The following is a 20,756-nucleotide window of genomic DNA, read 5'->3' as shown; positions in this document are numbered from 1 at the left end:
AAGTAAAGAGAAAAAATCAACGTCAATCATTTACTTTTTGGTTTAAATCTAGTTTTATTATCTTTTTTAAGTTCAAATAACCCCTACATATATTATTACTTTTTAAACGACTTATCCTATAATATTAAGAATTTTACTTTTGAACAACTTATGCTATAAACTTAAGAATTTCTTAATTTTATAATCTTTAGTTTAAGCATAGTGTCTTTATACTAAAAAGGTTAAATGTTTTAAAAATATGTGATACGGTACAATTGTAAAAGTGTGTCGAAACTAGCTACAACGGTGCTCCAAATTGTACTTTTACAATGACGTGCAAAATAGTTATAATAGTGCGATTAACCCAATTATTATGGTATATTTTGAGTTTTTAACAATATATAAATTATATAAAATATAAATTTTAGTCATTATAATTGATTAAACCAACACAAATATAATAACTAACTAGGATTAAGGACCAGTGTGTTTCGTCGGCTCCATAACCATATCCGTAATGTAGGTTAATACAACGTAAATAGGTAAATACAACTTAAATGATAGCTTCAAAATAACTCGACAACAAAATTTGCACAACTGCCACAAAATAAAGCATGGGCTTTATTTCAAACCCGTGGAAAGACAAATGCCTACAAAATTAAGAAAAAAACTTTGACTTTTATCTCAAACCCTCATGGTATAATTTGACTAGCAAAGGCAAGTATTGAGATAACGAAGCCACACAATGAAAAATAGTATCAATCTAACAACATGCTCACTTATTACAATATTAAATTTAAAACAAAAACGAAAACCATGTTTCTCAATCTATTCCTACCACTTATCCTCTATTTTCCCCCAAAGAAGCTATGTCGTTTGATGGTTCATTAAGTTAATTAATCGAGACCCTTTTGTTCTAAAAAATAGCCCGGATTCTAATCTTTCATATACACCAACATGCTAAGATGATCATAATTTTAATCTTTATGAAAATAAACCTAGCTATGTCGTCATGTTTTTAATATATAACTTTAAAAATCAAAATAGTCAAATACTAATAAACCAATAATTAATTTTTTTGAGCCCGTGTGTATCATCATACAATTAAAGGACATGTAACCGCCCATTCATTTTTCAAAGTATGAATGTATAAAAGTCAAGTATAAGTTAAAACATTTAACAATGAAAGATATCCATTTCACCACTTCTATTATTTTATTTAATATTAATAATGAACATTCATAATTCGGTTGATATAAATAAACTATAAGCAGGCCAGGCCAATTTTGACTCGTAGTTTAGAAAACGGGGCCCAAATCCTACCTTTCAAAATAATTTATCAAGATACTCGAATACCCTATTAACAAGATGCCTTTATACACTCATATAAAAAAACTATTGTCATCATTGTTGTAAAAAATATATAAATAATATTTGGTCTTAAATATCATCAATTTTTTTTATGTATAGATCAATAGATGAGAAAATAACTACATTATTCAAAACATGATCTCATGCAGTGAGCTCCCATTCGAAAATCAAATTAAACAAAGTAGAAAAGATTGGTATGGAGAATCATGTGTTAAAGATGTAACACAACGAGTTTACATAGTTCAAGAGCATTCAAAACACTTGCCGTAGAGGTTTTCTGAAGCCCCTCCATTATTTTGTATCTTTAAATACAGGATGATTATTCTATACAAACCATTTCATATAGCCTTATGAATAACTAATGAGTTTACGTTTAATATAGTGATTTTATCAATTTTATTATCACTACTACTAAGTTGGTTTTCATATGCATTCTACATAATTTTCTTCACTACTAATCCAACACTAATATGAATCATTTTATTGCTGTTTATAATATAACTTTCATATAAAACATTAAATTTTATTTTAATTATTTAACATGTTTATTTTTTTACTTTTAATGTTCTTGTTGTATTAATCTTGTGATTGTAACCATTGTTATTTCTTCAACCTCAAAAAAGATCATGGATATCAAGAAATCAAATGCCCAAAAAGTTTTAATATCCAAGAAACTTATCGTTGGATACCCAAAAAGATTAACACTCGATTGTAATAGTGTCTAACACTTGAATACTCAAAAAGTTTTAACACTCGATTGTAAATTTCTAATCAAGTTAATGGTTTTAATTGCTAGTTGGTCAAAAGTGAGTCAAACTATTCACAGGGCCGTTTTTGAGGCATTACAAGGTAGTCGACGGCCACAAGCCCAAATTTTTTTCGTCTTTTCGGAGCCGGCTCTGACTATTCAACTATCAAAGGGGTCTTGTAATGAGCATTCTTCGCCGACATAGAAGAGAGAGGGTGGCTAGTACTTAGCCATGAAAGAGCGTGACACATGCAACCTTGGGGGGATAGGAGGAGGTGCGATCCACGAAGGTTTGTTACGCGCAATGATTTTCGTCGAAACTCGACAATTTCATACTTGATGGCATGTGTTACAAATTAGCCTAAAAAGTTTGCACCATCCAAGTAAATCCAAACAAATAAGACCTAAACTAAAAAAATTAGAATATTAAAAAAGTGGGTCAAACTCCAAACCCAAAATATTGCCGGCCCATTTTATATTTATTATATGAATCACTAGGCACAAATCAAACAAACGATCGGCCGTTACACTCACTTTCACCTTCAAAGTTCAAACGAATTTGGTCGATCAGCAGAAGAAAGAAAATGGCTAGCAGCATTGGATTCTTTGAGCTGTTTAACAAAACGAAGATCCCGTCTGTAGGTCTCGGCACATGGCAATCGGACCCTGGTCTCGTCGGAGACGCCGTTGCCGCTGCTATCAAGGTTATTATTACTATTATTATTAATTTTCAATGTTTAGATGATTACAGTAGTTATTGCAGCTGAGTAGTAATGTATTCAAATATTCCTTACTCATCATCATATGATTTTTGTTAGTTACTAGTATTACATTATACTCATTAGTTCATTCCAATACGCACTCACTCCCTCATGGATATATGTATTTATTTATAATTAGAGTTACATCCCTGATCCCTATATCACATAATTAGTGTTAGTAATGATTTGAATTTTGGAACCTAGTTTTTTTGGTTTCGGTTTTGTCATTTGAGTTTTAAAATTTCGGTCTCAATCATTTTGTTAATTAATATCTCATCGCTGCATACCAAATTATTATTTTCAGCCGAAGTTTCCAATTTTCACTAAATAGCGACCAGTCGATCGGTGATTAATCGGCGCGACTTTTACAACCATCATATCTTATAAATTCTTGTAAATTATTTAAAACAAAAAAAAATATACAAAATGAGAATCTATAAAATTCGTAATTTCGGTTTCACATAACATAAAACCAAACCGCCGGTTTTTTTTCAGTTTGGTTTTTCCAGTTTTTTTGGTTTTGGATCAGTCATTTCGGTTTAATGCACACCCTTACCAAATAATGTCAATTTGATTATAAATTATGTTTTGAACCGATTGATTACACACATAATTAACGGTTCAAAATTAACGGGCAAACATATCAAAATTAATTGGTTGAATATGTTAACAGTTTTGAACTTAGTCTCTTATTGCTATAGAAAACATATTGATGCTACAAGTCAAATGGATTTTGATGCATGCAGAACAGTTTTTCACAGTATCACAACATTATGTAATGTTACAGTTATATTGTCTTACTAATAATGATTATTATGCATGTAGATGGGGTATCGACACATTGATTGTGCACAAATTTATGGCAATGAGAAGGAGGTACACAGTTTCTTGCTTTTATTCACCAAAGTGGTATTTTTTTCAGTTGCTAATAGTTTTAAATGTTGATATCTGTTATATGTTTATCAGATTGGGCTAGTTTTGAAGAAGCTGTTTCAAGATAATGTGGTCAAACGAGAAGATTTGTGGATTACTTCTAAGCTCTGGTTTGTAAAATCCATTGGTATCGATATTTTTTGAATTTACATGCGCGCATAAATTAATAATTTAATATTATCTGCAGGTGTCGTGATCATGAACCAGAAGATGTACCTGTTGCATTAGACAGAACGTTAAATGATCTGCAGCTTGATTATCTTGATTTGTATCTTGTATGTATGAGTTACTTGATTCGGGGTTAGGCTTGTAAACGACCACGAACGGAACATGTTCGTGTTCGTTCATTTACTTTACCCGAACAAACGATTCAACATGAATAACTAAACGAGTGGGCTTTTCTTGTTTGTGCTCGTTTATGCTCGTTTGTAAACAAATTAAACGAACGGTTCACGAACGTAAACAAATGAATAGATGAATGAACATAACTGAGCTAAAACTTGTCAAAAGTTGTGTCGAGAACTATGTGTTAAGCGTAAAAGGTTGTTAAACTAGAATAAGTTCTAACGGGCCAAAAAAAGTTAAATGAATATATTAACGAACGTAAACAAACAAACTTATACAAACGCAAGCTAGCTAACATAAATGAAGGTAAAGGAACAGACAAACTTCCTGTTGAACGCTTCATGAACTGTTTACTGAATGCTCAGTTTTGGGTTCATGTTTTAGAATTGATTACTTAGCATCACATAATCACTTTCAGGACACGCATCCAAAGACTCCTGAAGTATTTTAATTCTGTACAATAAGTTTTATGTTTTTATAAGTATTTTCACCAGTTAAGTTTTCTTATTTAAATTGCAGATTCACTGGCCTGTAAAGATGAAGAAGGGATCCGAGGGATTTAAACCCGAGAATCTTGTTCCAGTAGATATTCCAAATATATGGAAAGCAATGGAAAAACTGTATGATTCTGGGAAAGCACGTGCGATTGGTGTTAGCAATTTTTCAACCAAAAAGTTGGAAAGCTTGTTGGATGTAGCCCGGGTACCACCAGCTGTCAACCAGGTGGAATGCCATCCTTCATGGAAGCAAACTAAGCTTAGAGACTTCTGCAAATTAAAAGGCGTTCACCTTTCTGTAAGTTTTTGATGTTTGTTTATTTAATAAACTAATGACCATCCTTCATGGATAGCGGCGCAGCTTGTTGCTCGCTTACCCATTATCCAGATGTAGTTCGGTTTGTGTTTATATGTGTAAGAAATATCATTGACTTCCTCGTGAGGGAAAAATGACCATTAGAACATAAACATAAAAAATGTTCATTTAATTAAATGAACGAACATGAACATTCGATTATGTTTGATCATTTACGTTTGTGAGCATTCGTTTGTCTTTTGTTCATTTACGCTCACTCGGTTACATATTTAATAATACTAGTTGGCCTGTCATGTATTGGGTAATCGGTTAACTAACTGAACAAACGAACAACAACACGTTTTTTTCTTTCACTTGCGCTTGCTGATGTTCGTTTAGAGTATAAATGAACTAACATAAACTAACACAAGCACGTTCCAGTTTCTTTAAGAAAGAACTTGAACAAGAAAATATGTTCGTTTAATGTTTGTGTTCGTTCGTTATTCGGTTAAAGTTAGATGGGCGAATATGAACAAGCTTCGTTTGTGTAAATTAGGTTCATTTAAAGACCTACCTGGCCACCGGGGTCGGCTCGGTCATTTAAATTAAATAACAAACTTCATATACATGTACATACGTACAACAACAGCATATATTAGTTATACAATATGATTTATAACATTAACAAGTTATCAATAGTTATAATTTCCATATATATGTAGGGATATTCACCACTTGGTTCACCGGGAACCACATTTATCAAAAGTGATGTACTGAAAAGCCCGGTTTTAGCTTCGGTAGCTGAGAAACTGGGAAAAACGCCAGCTCAGGTTGCTCTCCGGTGGGGCCTACAAATGGGTCATAGTATACTTCCCAAGAGCACAAGTGAAGCCCGAATCAAAGAAAATTTTGATGTGTTTGACTGGTCAATTCCCGATGACTTGTTCACTAAAATCTCTTCTGAGATTGAGCAGGTATGCTTACTTTCTGTTATCCTTGTATGTTGCAAAAAGGGCGGGTTGAGTGGGTCAAACAAGTTGGATAACAGGTCAAAACGGGCTGGCTTGGGTTGAACCAGGGGTGCAATCAAGCCAACTCACTCGTGAGCTACTCAAGATCTGTTTGCTAAATGCTCGAGCCGAGCTTAAATGTGCTTGAGTTTGAACCTAAGCTCAAGCTCTTTTAAATTAATCGAGGCAAGTTCGGCTTGACGGCTCATTAACATTTTGTTTTTCTTTCAATCTGCTAATTAAATTTTGAAACTGGCCAATATGTTTATTATAGTATGAAAAAATAGTTAGCATATATGATTCTCAAATTAGATCATTGTGATAAGTTTAGTTGCCAAATTGGACCATTTTGCAAAGTTCATAGTTACTCTATGGAATTTGCCATGATTAACAGGGCCGTCTCCAAGAATTTAAATACCTCGGCCGAGCCAAAATAAAAAGGCTTGTAGGCTTTAAAGAAAATTTTTTATTCGCTAATGTACATGAATAAAACTTTTATCGACCGATTTATTATAAGCAGAAACCATTCTGAGCATTTAATTATCTCATAAACCTTTGCAAATAACCTTATTTTTAACACCAAAAAACATATATATGTAATATGTATAAAAAAGTTTGTGCCCCCAAAACTTATATGCCCCAGCCGATGGTGCGGCTCGCACACCCTCCGAGCCTCCCCTGATGATTAATATAATTAAATATGAACTATTATCACAATAATGATCTTTTTTTTTTCGAATAAAACCCGTTAGAAGGTTACAAGTTACAACTTACAAGCACTTGACTATCTCACAATCTTTTAGTTGAGCTTTTAAAATTTACGCATTCGACTTGCTACCATCAAAGTAGATGCCAAATCGACATGTTTTCACATAAATGAGTTGAAACTGATACTGCGAGTTCAATTTTGTACATAAAGTTTTAAATATAATATCTATTGTTTGCAGGCTAGACTTCTGAGAGGCACTTCTTTTGTGAATGAGACTCATGGTTCCTACAAGACCCTTGAGGAACTATGGGATGGTGAAATATGACATGATGTTTATGTTTACCATTTTCATAAATTAATAAAGATTCAAGACTTTCATAATTCAGTCTTAGCTTCAACGTTTACTATTTCCATATATGTCAAAACATCAGTCAATTCATTCACTTGAGTTGCATGTGTTGTGATGGGATAATTAAACATTAGTCATTCTTGTTTATTAATATCTTTTCGTGTTTGCTACATTTTGTTATATGTTATAAAACTATCATTGTCTCTCTATACATATATAACAATATCCACACATCATATCTTTATCTATGGCCATTCTTTAATTTAAAACGGTTTTGAGTTGTTAAGCTACCTAAACTTGTCCTAATTGTAATAAACAAGAAAAAGAAAACATATTTTATTCACTAAATACAGTTATCTTTTTTAAGCATCGATAATGATAGGGTAGTTACATAATATTTTGTCGGTTTATAATCATAATATCTAATATACATATTTTTACATGACATTTATACAATTTATTTTCAAAATAAGTTATAAAAACAATAACCATGTTTCACCAATAAAGTCACTCATATTTTTCACTCAAAATTTAATTGTTTATCCATTGTCGTAATTTTTTTATAAATGTTAATCTTTTTAAAGATGAATATATATGAAATTCAGTAATATTTAGTGACTATTTCTTGTAAGTTGATTTAAATGGAACAATAATAAAATTTCTTTATTCATTGTTAGTGTGTGTTTTTTCTTATACAGTTTTACGTACTATTCCATCACCAAATAGTAAGAATTAAGAAAGATTAATACGTGTTTCATAATTTAATTCATCTTTCGTTTACATCTAAGAAAAAAATTACAAAATAAATGAATTCATGATTGGATTTTAGTATAACTAAAACTGTAAAGAAACTTGGGTACTATACCTTCCCAAAAAATATAGTCATAGAGTTCGTGTCTTTTAAAATTATGAAGTGTGAAAAATGATGGGTTTTAAAGTTTGGTTAACTTAGGTTATGAGAATTTTATGCCATATTATTTTTAAGGAGAATCATGCATCGTATTTATACGTTCTATTTAATAGTATGAATAAATAAATATGCAATTTTAAATGTGTATATTCTATATTATGGTTCTATAAGTGAATATTATATATTAAATTGTACATAGAAGTTAAATTATTGTGAATTAGCAGTCACAAACTCACAATATAATATGACGGTTTCCGTTCATTCCTCATTCTTTTTTTCTTGGTTACAACATGAAATATATTATATTCACAAGAAATACAAAACTAACGTAGCTCTGATGCGATTATATTCCCATCAATGTTTAATATATTTTAAATAAATCAGTATGAATGATACGTGCAGGGTATATATCGATGCCACAAAACTACCCATAAACATGTATGGCTATTATCTTAAATCTCCAATCAACAAAACTATAATAAAATATCCATTCTTATCTTAGCTCTCCAACAATAAAAGTTCCCATATAATATATATTTTAATATATTTTTAAGTTTTTATATAGATCACTATGATAGAAACTGTATTAGAAGGATTAAAGCAAGAATATTGAATAATGTTGATAATTTTGCAAGTTATAAATTTATTTGTAAAGAAGTGAAATAAAAGAAGCATAAAATTGTAAGTTAAGCTCATAAAATTGTGATACGTGACAATTTATTAAGTATAATTTTCTGACTATTTTATAACTTAATTTTTAAAATAGTTTTGACCCATAGATAATTATAATGAATGAGAGCTAAGAGATTAGAAGAATATGAAGGAAAATTGACTCGTTTATAACTTAATTGTCAAATTGATTTTAACTAATGACCCATGGATAGCCAGGATGAATGTGATTAGTATATTAGAAGGAAAAAAACTATGTTATAATTTAATATAGGTTTAACACATAAGACTCATTGTTTTACTTTATTAGAAGGGTAAGATAGAATACTATAATATTAAGACTATAACTAACCCAATAGCTCTAAAGCAAAATAACAATTTCCTTCTGCTTCCCTACGTACATGCTAAAATCATATATTCTGTACAAAGGATCGATCGTACATGTGTATTTATATAGTATTTATATACATGTGGTATACATGCACACTCATGTATATAATTTTACCCATAAGTTCATGGTTGTGTACGTATTTATGTGTTTTTATGCATTACGTTTGATAATATAAGATAGAAGTATTTAATTATGATGTAATCTCAGCTATATATACAAGAATTAAAAAAAATTGATAAAACATTAAGACCCACATTCAACTAGTTTTATACCCGTTCTATGGACGGGCGTTCAATGTCATAATAGCACAACTATCTTTGTTTGCATTCTAAACCAAAATTACATACATTTTAGATAAAAGCTCAACTCTTTAACTTATACGTAAAAAATAAATATATGACTTTGTTAAAAGAACACACAAAATAGTGAATTAACAAAGGAGTTTTGGAAAAAAAAACTAAACTTAAAGCCCATCTCCATAAATATAAAAAATTGTATAAAAATATTAAAAATTTATAGATAATGCAAATTTAGGTTATTTGAATTGGTTTTGAGATGCTAAATTCAATATGCATCAAAATAAAGAGGTTAAATGGGTCAAAGATGCATAGAATTAAAATGAGATGTAAAACACGAATCTGGATTAGTTAACTAAAATTTTGACCTGTATTTTACTCATTTTGTATTTTACTCCGTTTGTTTTAGTTCGTAGAGTGACCTCTTTGAATAGATGGCATTGTGGTATTTGGTGTTTTTTAAAGTTTTTAAACATAATTCTTATTTCAATGCTTTTGAACGGCCAGATCTCTTTTTGGTGCCTCTTGATTTTCTTTTAAATAAATTTCTACCTTGTTTACACACTTTTGTTATCTTAAAATTTCTTTTTAGTGGTATTTAGGTTTCCTTCCTGCTCGTATTGAATCTAATAGAAACGACACTAAAACCGGCAACGACCGAAAATCTTTACCATGAATGAAATTGTATAAAGACGTACATTACATGGGAAGAAGTACAAACAATGCACTAAAATATAGGTAAAAAATTTTTCTTTACAAAAATCAAATTCTTATTTAGCATTATACAGTTCAAACAACTTAGCCATAACTATTGAGGTAGTGAGCCATTATAACTTATATTTCACACACGATTCACATTTGTGTTCTTTAGATCATATTATCGATATTGAGACCAAGGAACTATGTCAATGTTGAAACTCTTATGATTGATTGCCTGCACATAAAACCATCAAATATTTTTATATATTAAAAAAATCATAAAAAAACAAACTTACTAAAGGGCAAATTACATGTTCCATGGATTAAATCATGGATTCACAAGACACTTAACAAATAGATAAAAGTTTTAAGCAATTTGCTATATTTGTTTAACAACATACCTGAGATCCGCAATTCACCAAAATACATTTAAGTGAGGAGATAACTGTAAAAGCATGCCAACTGTAACATTCAGTTTTTGATGCCCATAAACTTGGTCTTGTTTTAGGCTGAGGAGTGTTTCTCTTAAGAGTCAAATGCAATGCATCAACCTCCTAAAAATATGCAAGGTAGACATTAATTACAGGCAACATTATACATCTGAAAAAAAAAATCGAATGATTGTATAAAAATCACCAACTAATCCTGGTGAAGAGGGATCGTTCCAACAAATCCTCAATCTTCCTTGGAGCCCAACTCACCAGATTCTTCTGAATGGACTCGCAATCTTCATGTGATTGAGGATTAAACACATACCAAATATTCAATAAAATCAATTACAAATACATATATAGAGAAAAAAATCAAATACCACATGCTTGTGACTTGTCTTTGTCAAACGCAAATGACGCCAAAATTGACTTAATTGTCATACACCTGAACACAAGAAATAGTATGTATTAACATAATAATCATGCTTCTTTGGTGGGCTTCACTGCCCAATTGCTTGAACCACATCACAAAATACACATAAATCAAATATAAAAATAAACGCATATTTAAATAATTTATAGTCGATAAATAACATAAACAAATTACCAAATGCTAATAGAAAATGAATATTTACCTAGTAAAACAATTCAAAAATGAACACGGAAGAGAAGGATGGAAGGTTTAGTGATTTTGAACGTGGTGTGAAGTTGCAATTTTGTTGACGTACACATGCATGCGATTTCGACACCTGCTATTTCGATCAAATGGAACTGTAAATGGTCGGGGTTAAAAAGAAGTCAGAAGGAACAACTGGGGTTAAGAAGCTAAACTATCGGAGACGTGGGGAGGAATCGGAACCGCCTATGGGTTGGAAAAAGAGACTATAACTGTGATGAACTGTTCGCTCTAGAAGCATTCTAGTCTAACTGCTCTTAGCCGCTGCTTCTAGAAGCTTTTCAAGGGGTTTATACGGCTGTGATTTGAACTTTGAAGGGTCCAGATTAATCTAAAAGTTGATTACTTGAATGGGAAACAATATATTATATAATAAGGTTGGAAATAACACGACGGGTATATAACACACTACAAATCAATAATGAATAATTACACATATACACATAAAGCGACATGTAATATATAGGTTGAAAATAACCTATCTAGCTTGAAAATAACATCAGTACAACTCACCCATAGTTTATGTTCTAGTGGATTTTTAGAAAACGAAATTTAATGTTTAGACGTTGGAAATTTGTCAGTGATTTTCAACGGATCATGGACATGGACGTATATTAAAAACTCAAATTTCTTTTTATTTCTTTAAATTTTGACATAAAATAAATCTGGATGAAAAAACCTTTACAATATAGGGATTTTTAATTTTTACACGCGTGTCAAAATTTCAAAATTACAAAACAACAAATGAAATCTTTAAAACAAGTTAAATAACAACCAAAATTGCAGGTGATAGCTAGAATATGCATCAACTTAAATTATGAATTTTGGGACTCGCCTACAGACTTTTGTCACAAGGCCCGACTCATCGAGACCTTTCCGTTGACTAGTAACGTGTCCCGTAAGCTTACATGTAGCCCAAGCTATGCCTCTTCTAAGTTAAGGCTATTTCAACCATGTTTGTCCCTATCAAGTCGGTACATATAAGAGTTTGTTAACTCTTGGATTAGCATATTAATTTTTAAGAGAAAGCACGAGAATAGTTACTTTACAAAAAATAAGTAAAGACGTGTTAGAAGACCATAGTAGATACACGTAAAAGGTAGATCGATGTAAAACCATGAATAAACAAAAAAGAAGAGAGTAAAAAACAAGTTAAGATTTTGTACACAAATGCATAAGTGAGCATAAAATAGATTATAATTAAGTCTTAAACTTGTCTGAAAAATGCAAGTAGAGAATACAATTTTTTTTTTAGATTTAAAAGGCATAGTCACGTCAATAATTGGTACACAAGCGACAAGCATGAAGTTAGAGTTACAACTTTACATTCTAGCATAATATATAATAACGTCAAAATATAATTATTTAATATGTAGATACCATTTCCCCAAACATTATAGAGTCTGATGATTATATTCTAAGTGAGATTATCTATTGACAATTTGGATGGAGTCCAACAAAGAGTTATAGGGAAAGAGGTAACATGTTGTGTTTTGGAACGAGGCTAAATGTGTCTTCATTTCAGATTGCCAGGTTTACATATTTATTATTGACATGTATTTGTCCTTATACATACAAACAACTAATGTCATTAAAAGATTTGATACTTGCCAAAAGATTCATAATACAAGTTGGAGAATTCAAACCAAAAAGCCTTCAAAACTCTAGTTGTTATATACACATGTACATTATACCACATAACCAAATTTACATAAAATATCATGATATTTGAATAACTTTATATTTCTGTTACTTAAAGTATGCAGATCCTATTCGACGGAACTAGGTCTTTTTTTGTGGTAACTTAGTTACGCAAGTAGTGTCTATCTGGCTATTTCTAACTTCCATTATATGAATCAAACACATTATATGATAATAAGCATAACCGGCCTCTCATATAAACCATAAGCATTGCGAGTGAAGTTTGAGTCATCGATCAATCGACATTCACAGCTTCAAAACAAATGATTGCTAAATAAATATCAAATATATATAGTTAAGTGTTGTCTACCTTCATAAGAGAAGTGCATATATTCTCACCATGGACTAAATATAGTTCGTATCTTATGGGAATGTATTCTGTTTGGCTAAAATATTAAGAAACCGGTTTGTGCAAATTGGAATTTTTTGTACTTGTTTAGTTAGAAACATGGCTGAATCAATTTATATAAACACAAATCGGGTTCAAAATCATAGCCCTATTTGTAAAAAAAGAAAAAGAACAAAAAAAATACCTTTCGGTTTAGCATGCTATATTGCAGGATTATTATGATACGCATTTTTATCTTAACAGAAAGTTTATGAGATTGATCAGAGACGAGAGTACGTATTACCGTGTAGTAAGAATCGAAAGTAATCAAGTCATAAAAATATTTGAAACCCCAATTTTCGGCTTATTTTTCATGGTCGAGCCATCAATTATTAGAAAATCATATACTTCATATACTGTATTGCATGTCGACTAAATAATTTACTTAAGGAACAAATTACAAACCACATTACCCTACTTTTGGGACACTAAATATGCTCTATGATCAATTTAGTCTCTGGCTTGGGTCTATAAACCTGTCCCATCTGTTTATTTCATTTTCCCTCCATTTTTAATCTCATTTTTGTGCATCTCATTACATATGCAAACACATCAATATATGGTTAGATATCACCAAATTAACAAAAACTAGAAGACAGGATTGGTGGACCAAATATATAAGGCCATAGTCTTTTCATATCTCAATCCTAGTTATTTTAAATGCAATGTATGTCCTACTGGATTAAATTCAACATATGAACAACGTGATTGTGGCCTATATATGATCTGGAAAAGTGAAAATACCTGGTTTTATTTTGGAGATAAGACAGATTGATAAAAACAGTTTGAAAACACACTTTGGCATAGCATGTTGTATAGGATTTAGCTATCTAAGCATTTTCTGAAAGTTCTTGTGCTTTCAGAAAATGCTTGGGTGGCAAACGAACTCCATAAAGTACTCGGGTGAAAAGCTGTAAATGAAGTTAAGTGGAAAACGATATATATAGTTTGCTTGTGACACTTGACGAGTTAATTTGCTTGTCACACCAGTGAACTCCAAAATGAGTTCCTTTTGAAGGGGCAGTGATGTGATCTAGATAAGGATTTTCACAAAACATCTAAAAGTATTTAGATAAATCATAAACCAACTATCCATCCAAAAAAAAATCACTTTATAGCATGTAATTCAATATACAAAAAGTTCAATCAATTAATATTCATGTAAATTACATGTATATCTTGTTACACTCACATGGTTGATTGTTATCATCCTCAACAAAGAAGACTTAATTGCCTTCAAATCTTTAATCAAATGAACTAAAAGTTAACAAATGGAAGAAGCAACAACGCTTATAAAACACACAGTTTCTGCACACATCACCTTATCAATCAAGATCGACGATCACCTAGCCTTAACTCAAGATCCAAAGTCTCCAAACTCGATTTTGCGCTTCCTTCAAGTGGCACCACTGATTCAGCTTCATCACCATTTACCAATTTACTATTTTTCGGAAAGAAAGACCGTACACCACCCTGATGATCATCTATTCGCCTCTTCTTAACGATCAAACACTCGTCTTCATCATCCTTGTTGTCATCACATCTTCTTCTAACTCGTGAATTCGACTGAACAACTTTTGTAGTACTACCCTTATCCTGATGATCATATCCTGAATAGGGTATATGATGAAATCTTTTTTGAGGTAATTCAAACTTGGAGCATGATAATATAGGGGTACCCTTTTGATGGTCTTGACCGAAAGAGTAACTAAAAGGACGGATGATCGAAAGGGTGGGCGGTTTCGAAGAAGAAGATGAATATAGAGGATGAACATGATCCAAGTCCAAATTAGGGTTAGGGTTTTGTAACAACCATATATCAAAAGATGTAGGAGCTTGATTATTATTGTTTGAAGTTGAAATCTTCTTGAGCCTAGCTCTATCTCTCCTATGAACATTCATGTGACCACCAAGAGCTTGAGCTGACCTAAACTCTCTTCTACAAAAGCTACAAGTGTAAGATCTTGGAGGCCATACACACCCTCCAAGTGCCCCGGTCGCATCTTCTGCGAATGCTTGCTCTTCCCATGAATCGCCAAACGAAGACAAGACATGGGGATTCAAACAAGGTTGGTCCTTTTGGATCCAATATCTTGATTGATCCATAACTGATGATGGAACAAGAATCAAATGAATAATAAGTAAAGTAGAGGAGAGACAGAAAGGAGGTGGTCAGTCTATATCTTAGTTTGAGGGAAAGTGAAAGGTACTTAGAGAATCTTTTCGGGAAAAGTGGAACTGTAAGTAGTAAGATGTGACAAATTCGTTGCTAATTAACAAATGAAGAGTTTGGCTGTTTTCTGGAGCAACTTTTTTGGGGTTTTGTTTCATCTTCAACAATGACATAATTCTTCTACCCCACTGAATAATTAAACACCAAAGTTATCTGAAATCTAATTAACCTTTATGGGATGGTGTATTAATGGCAACTACTTATAACATTTCTTGCGGTCCAAACTTTTTTTAAGTTACCGGTTTTGTCGATGCTTAGATTATTCATAACTTGACGTCTGATTTTTTGGTTCGAGTCGAATCAAGTATATATGTAATGATAGTTAGTTGTTGCAAATGGTAAAACTAAGAGTTGAAACAAGGATTTGATGTGATCATGACCACGAAAAGATAATGAACCATTCGATAACTAAGTAAAGAATAAGTTGAAGTACATAATCAAGTTTGAGGGTTATTCTTTTGCTTTTCACTTGGTTTTTCAAATGTAACAAATATAACTTAATCATTTCTATGAAAGTTTAAAAAATTATGTTCAAAAGTTTTAGAGTCAGTTGATCTCATAGTCTCATACCCTCTATAAGAAGCTATTGGTAAACACACTGTAATCATTTAAGACTACAAATTGCACAGCACTAGGATTTGTGATAAAACTATATCACGACAATTTTCTTGGCTTTTATTTATAGCTTCAAATGTATTAAAACATTTAAGACTACAAAATAGCTTGTATTTAATCTATTTAAAAGAAATTAAATGAAGTGACTTTAAATTGAAAATTGAAATTAATCTATGAACTTATTACATCATTTTAAAAGCTAATATAACTTAACCTGTTTTCTAGTAGTGTCACAAGCTAATAACTCAACCTGTTAAAAACCAGACCCACAAATTCAGCTTCATGATCACTCGGCTTCGATTAACCCATAGCAGCTTTATACGTAGTGTAATTTTACCTATTTTCGGCCAAAAGTTTGAGCCTGGCCCCCTCGTTTATGATTTTTATAATACATTTTGAGACCACCCCCGACATTCGTGTCCAAGCTTCGCCACTGCTTATCATAACCTCTTGAAGATCAATATCTAGCACAAGGTACGTACGATTAATCTGAGCCAGTTGGCCATGAGTATTGATGGATCCCGTGATCTTTGAGTGATCTTTGAGGTAACTATAGCATTGTTTAGAGCAAGAAAAAAAAGTTTATATGAAATCTAGGTGTTGTTAGGGTTAGAGAAAAGAATCATCATCATCATCATCGTACTCAGTATATCCCACCAATAGCAATGCTATGGTAGGGTCTGAGGAGGGTACGATGTAGACAGCCTTACCTCTATCCCATAGGGATAGAGAGGCTGCTTCCGGTGGTTAGAGAAAAGAATATTATAATAATATGGCATGGGTTCTGTTAATTCCTTATTCTTTATTCTTGGTTCCAACATGAATTGTATTTTATTCACACAAGATACAAAAACACCGCAGCTTGCGCTTACAGCATAATGCGATTATATTCCCATAAATGTAATTTTAAAGTATATTTTAAATCACTATGAATGATGCGAGCAGGCTTTTTAAATTGAATAAGTAAATAAATAAATAAAGAAAATCGATTCTACATAGTTGGTCAGTGTGTCAAAGTAAGTTATTCATGAAAAGTGAATGTAAAGACGGCTAAGTATATCCTTAAACACTAGACGGTTAACTGAGATTCCTCTCAAATTATATGTATGAGATGCTAGGGTATAAGTGCCGGATATTCCTTGGCAAATTAAGTACGTACATGTTTTTACTTTTTAGTGCAAATTCCTCTAAAAGTTTATTTGAGTTGGAATATTCAATCGTCGTTTAAATTGTTACGGATCCACTGGTTATTACTTATACTTGCAAACAGACATTAAACAAATCGACACGAAACACTATATGACGTTCAATTGCTTAGACACGACACAACACATATAAACATATGAGCCAGCCTAAATTCAACCCGTAAACCTGAAACTCATTAACTCGTCAACTCAACATGCATGCATGATTGACACATCTAGATCTTACCGTGACTTGTTAGTATTTTATTAATATATTTAACAAACAACATGGTTAATTTTGTATACCTCTTATTATGGTACATTAACATGTATTGAAATTTATAAAAGTAATGTTGGGTGACATTCTAAACTTAAAAATTAAAATAACTTCTAGTGCCCAAACAAATTCTTTTAAATATAATAAAGTAATGTTTTGACTGTTTTAGTTAGCAATCTTTTTGGGTTTTTTTTCTAGCTTCAACTCTACCACGGTTCTTGTGCCCCACTTAATAATTATAAACACTAGCTGGAAGAATGCATCCATTTCTGCCTCGTTACTCTCCTCCTTAATTTGTGTATTTTCCATTGTCATATTTGTAGGAGGAATCAACCAAAAATTTTTAATAAATATAATACTTACCAATCTAATTACAAAGAAATTAAAGAAAAATATTAATTAACTTAATTTTTATTAATAATAATTTTGCTATCATAATTGTAATTGCTTTAATTAGTTTTTATGTTAGGTTCTAGAGCCACCAGTACTTCCTCTCGTCAATCATATGAATAACAATATTAATTAATTCTTGTTGCAAAACAATAAGAAAATATTCCTTGTGTGTGTTTTTTTATGCAATCACTAGGATCAAACCATGAATTAATTCAAATGGCCAATAAGATGTGTCGCGAGTGCTTTTTGGATAGCATAATTAAATTTTAACGCGATCATATAGATTAAAATGATGTAACATATTTACTGATAAATGGATTAATGGTTATATTCTAGGTAGAGTGGATTGCGGTTTTCGTTCATGTGGTTTGTCCAAATCTGCGGTTTTAGTCAAATAGTTTTAAATTTGTGATTTCCGTCCATGTGGTTTCATTTCACTTGCAATTAAACCCGAATTCATTAACCCCGTTAAGTTTGGTTGTTAAACCCATCAGCGTGCCCTCACGTGAGGGACATTTTTGTCCTTTTTCGCCTCAAATAAACCTCAATTGTAATTCACAAGCCCCCTCACGTGAGAGGCTGTGGTGTATTTGGTAAAAAAAAGGACAAAACTGTCCCTTACGTGAAGGGTAGGCTGACGGGCTTAACGTCCGGACTTAACGGAGTTAATAAATTCGGGTTTAACTATAGGTGACCACATGGACGAAAATCGCAACTTTGAAACTATTTGACTAAAACCGTAGATTTGGATAAATCACAGAGACGAAAACCACAATTTACTCATCTAGGTATATTAATATAAAGAAGATTTTACATCTATAATTATAAAACATAGTAACAAGTTTGAGTATTTACTATTCATGACTACAATTTTGTAGTATTAGTGTAAAGGTGATTTAACCCTTTATATATGAAAAAAAAGACTTAAAAGAAAAAAAGAATAAACCTTATCTGACAGACCTTGTGCATATTATATTGTTATTATTGTGTGTGTGTTTTTTTTAATTTATTTTGAGTTTTTCCCTATTTAAAAAGGCATAAATGAAGTATAAAAATATTTACATCTGACAACCATAATGTTAAATTGTTAACGTTAAGAATTTAAAACCCACATACTTAGTTGTTATCAATAATTCTAATGCCTAAATAACTTTAATTTTGCTAAAAAAATTGTATTTATATAGGGTGAAGAGTGTGCATGTGAGGGTTTTGATGGTTATATTCTAAGTGAGATTATCTTATGAATGAAGTCCAATAAAGAGCTATTTCTAGGGAAGGAGGTAACATGGATGGCTGCTTTTTGTAATGAGTCCAAATGTGTTTTCATTTCAGTTTGCATGTTTACAAATTTATTAATGGCATACATTTGTCTTTGTATATTAAGAACAATTATGTCACAAGATTTTGATATTTGCCAAAAGATTCATAACATATACAACTTGGAGAATTCAAGTCCATCCAAAACAAAACGCCATCTAAACTCTAGCTAGTTGTCACTATTTATATATATATATATATATATATATATATATATATATATATGAGAGGGTTATTTTGAGAACCATGATGAGATTTAAGAACTTTAAGAACTCAATTTTGAACTACACATTTAATTAAAAGATATGAAATATGTGGCTGAGATTAAATTCAATTAAAAAATGAAGCATGAGAGAGAATAAGTATTTTTGATAATTACACAAGTTTAAGCGTTAGTTACACATGTGTAAAAAGTCGATTCGGTGTGTAAAAAAATACCGTAATTTTTTGTACACCGCTTACACTTACGTATTACACATGTGTAAAAAAAATTTCGAAAAAAAAAATTGTTACGATAAGTTCTTTCGAGTTCTTAAAACTCAAAGTGGTTCTCAAAAGAAATCAATCATATATATATATATATATATATATATGATGAGTATCATTACAGAACTCTCAAATTATTTAAGAACTTGAAGGAACCCTTGAAAATTAACGTTTTCGATAATTTTTTTTGTATATTAGTGTTATTTGAGTGTAGTTATATCACTTTTTATATCTATAATTACGATTACAATTATAAAAATTAGTTTTTACACATATCTAAACTTTTTTCTGCATATATGTAAATTTGCTATTACATAAATTTTGCACATATGTAAACTTGTGATTTATATATGTAATAACAAATTTATATATAAAATATGGTAAAACTAGTCTCAAACAATGTTAATATATGAAAAATATTATAAAAATGTTTGTTTCTTATGAGTTCCTAGAAGTTCTTAATTTTTTTGAAGTTCTCAAATGATACTAACCCTATATATATATATATATGTATATATATATACACATGTATAATGTTCTTTTACACTATATATAACAAGAAAGTACGATGTGATTCACCTTTTGACAAACCATCAGGCAGCATGTGTCACTAGTAGGTTAAGAAGAGCAATGGAACTCTTACCTAGATATTATGATTTTAGTGAAAACCATATTCATGACGGATTGATGGATTAAATGTGTCGATGCAACTCCAGCCTCTTTTAGTTGTCTATTTAACAACCTTCAAGTTAAGCGTTAGCTCAATTCAAGCTTGTTTAAGTTTCATTCCGACCAAACTCTTGTGTAGTCAAACTTAGAAGCTCACGAGTAACTCAATTCATAGTTGATAGTTGGTAACTAATTTCCACGCTACACTGATTTTACTGTTTGATCTTTCATTAATATTATTATTTACCATTCAAAAAGAAATTATTATTATTATTATTATTATTCAAGTGATGAACTCGTATGGCCCAAAAAAGGTCAAGTAGGCCATATAAGTTATTAATAAACTCGAGTTTATACATATATAGTCGGTGGATGAGAATGAGTCTACCCAATCCAATCCAACTGAGTCAAGCATGAAGTTCTG

At 31.2% G+C, this 20,756-nt stretch overlaps 2 protein-coding genes across 3 annotated transcripts; one reads left to right on the top strand and one right to left on the bottom strand.

Annotated features, from left to right (window-relative positions):
- Positions 1-2,682: 2,682 nt before the first annotated feature.
- On the top strand, positions 2,683-7,250 carry LOC143556058 (NADPH-dependent aldo-keto reductase, chloroplastic-like). Of its 2 annotated transcripts, XM_077045490.1 has the most exons (7): positions 2,683-2,802; positions 3,685-3,735; positions 3,826-3,902; positions 3,980-4,067; positions 4,657-4,932; positions 5,652-5,903; positions 6,887-7,250. In XM_077045490.1, exons 1-7 carry the CDS (start codon positions 2,683-2,685, stop codon positions 6,971-6,973), a joined length of 951 nt encoding a protein of 316 aa, XP_076901605.1. In that variant the 3' UTR covers positions 6,974-7,250. The 2 variants fall into 2 exon arrangements, with proteins under 2 accessions (XP_076901605.1, XP_076901604.1); XM_077045489.1 differs by lacking the exon at positions 6,887-7,250 and having other exon boundaries at positions 5,652-6,067.
- A 6,962-nt stretch (positions 7,251-14,212) lies between these two features.
- Positions 14,213-15,766, bottom strand: LOC143556057 (zinc finger protein 10-like). The gene has a single exon (XM_077045488.1). It carries the CDS (start codon positions 15,262-15,264, stop codon positions 14,488-14,490), a length of 777 nt encoding a protein of 258 aa, XP_076901603.1. The 5' UTR covers positions 15,265-15,766; the 3' UTR covers positions 14,213-14,487.
- Positions 15,767-20,756: the final 4,990 nt, after the last annotated feature.

This window comes from Bidens hawaiensis, unplaced genomic scaffold, assembly GCF_021521415.1.
Source record: "Bidens hawaiensis isolate Kalapana, Puna unplaced genomic scaffold, B.hawaiensis_p1.1 tig00018433_1, whole genome shotgun sequence".
In the NCBI taxonomy this organism is placed as follows: Eukaryota; Viridiplantae; Streptophyta; class Magnoliopsida; order Asterales; family Asteraceae; genus Bidens; species Bidens hawaiensis.
Note: the sequence above shows the minus strand (reverse complement) of the source record. Positions and strands in the feature narration are given on the sequence as shown.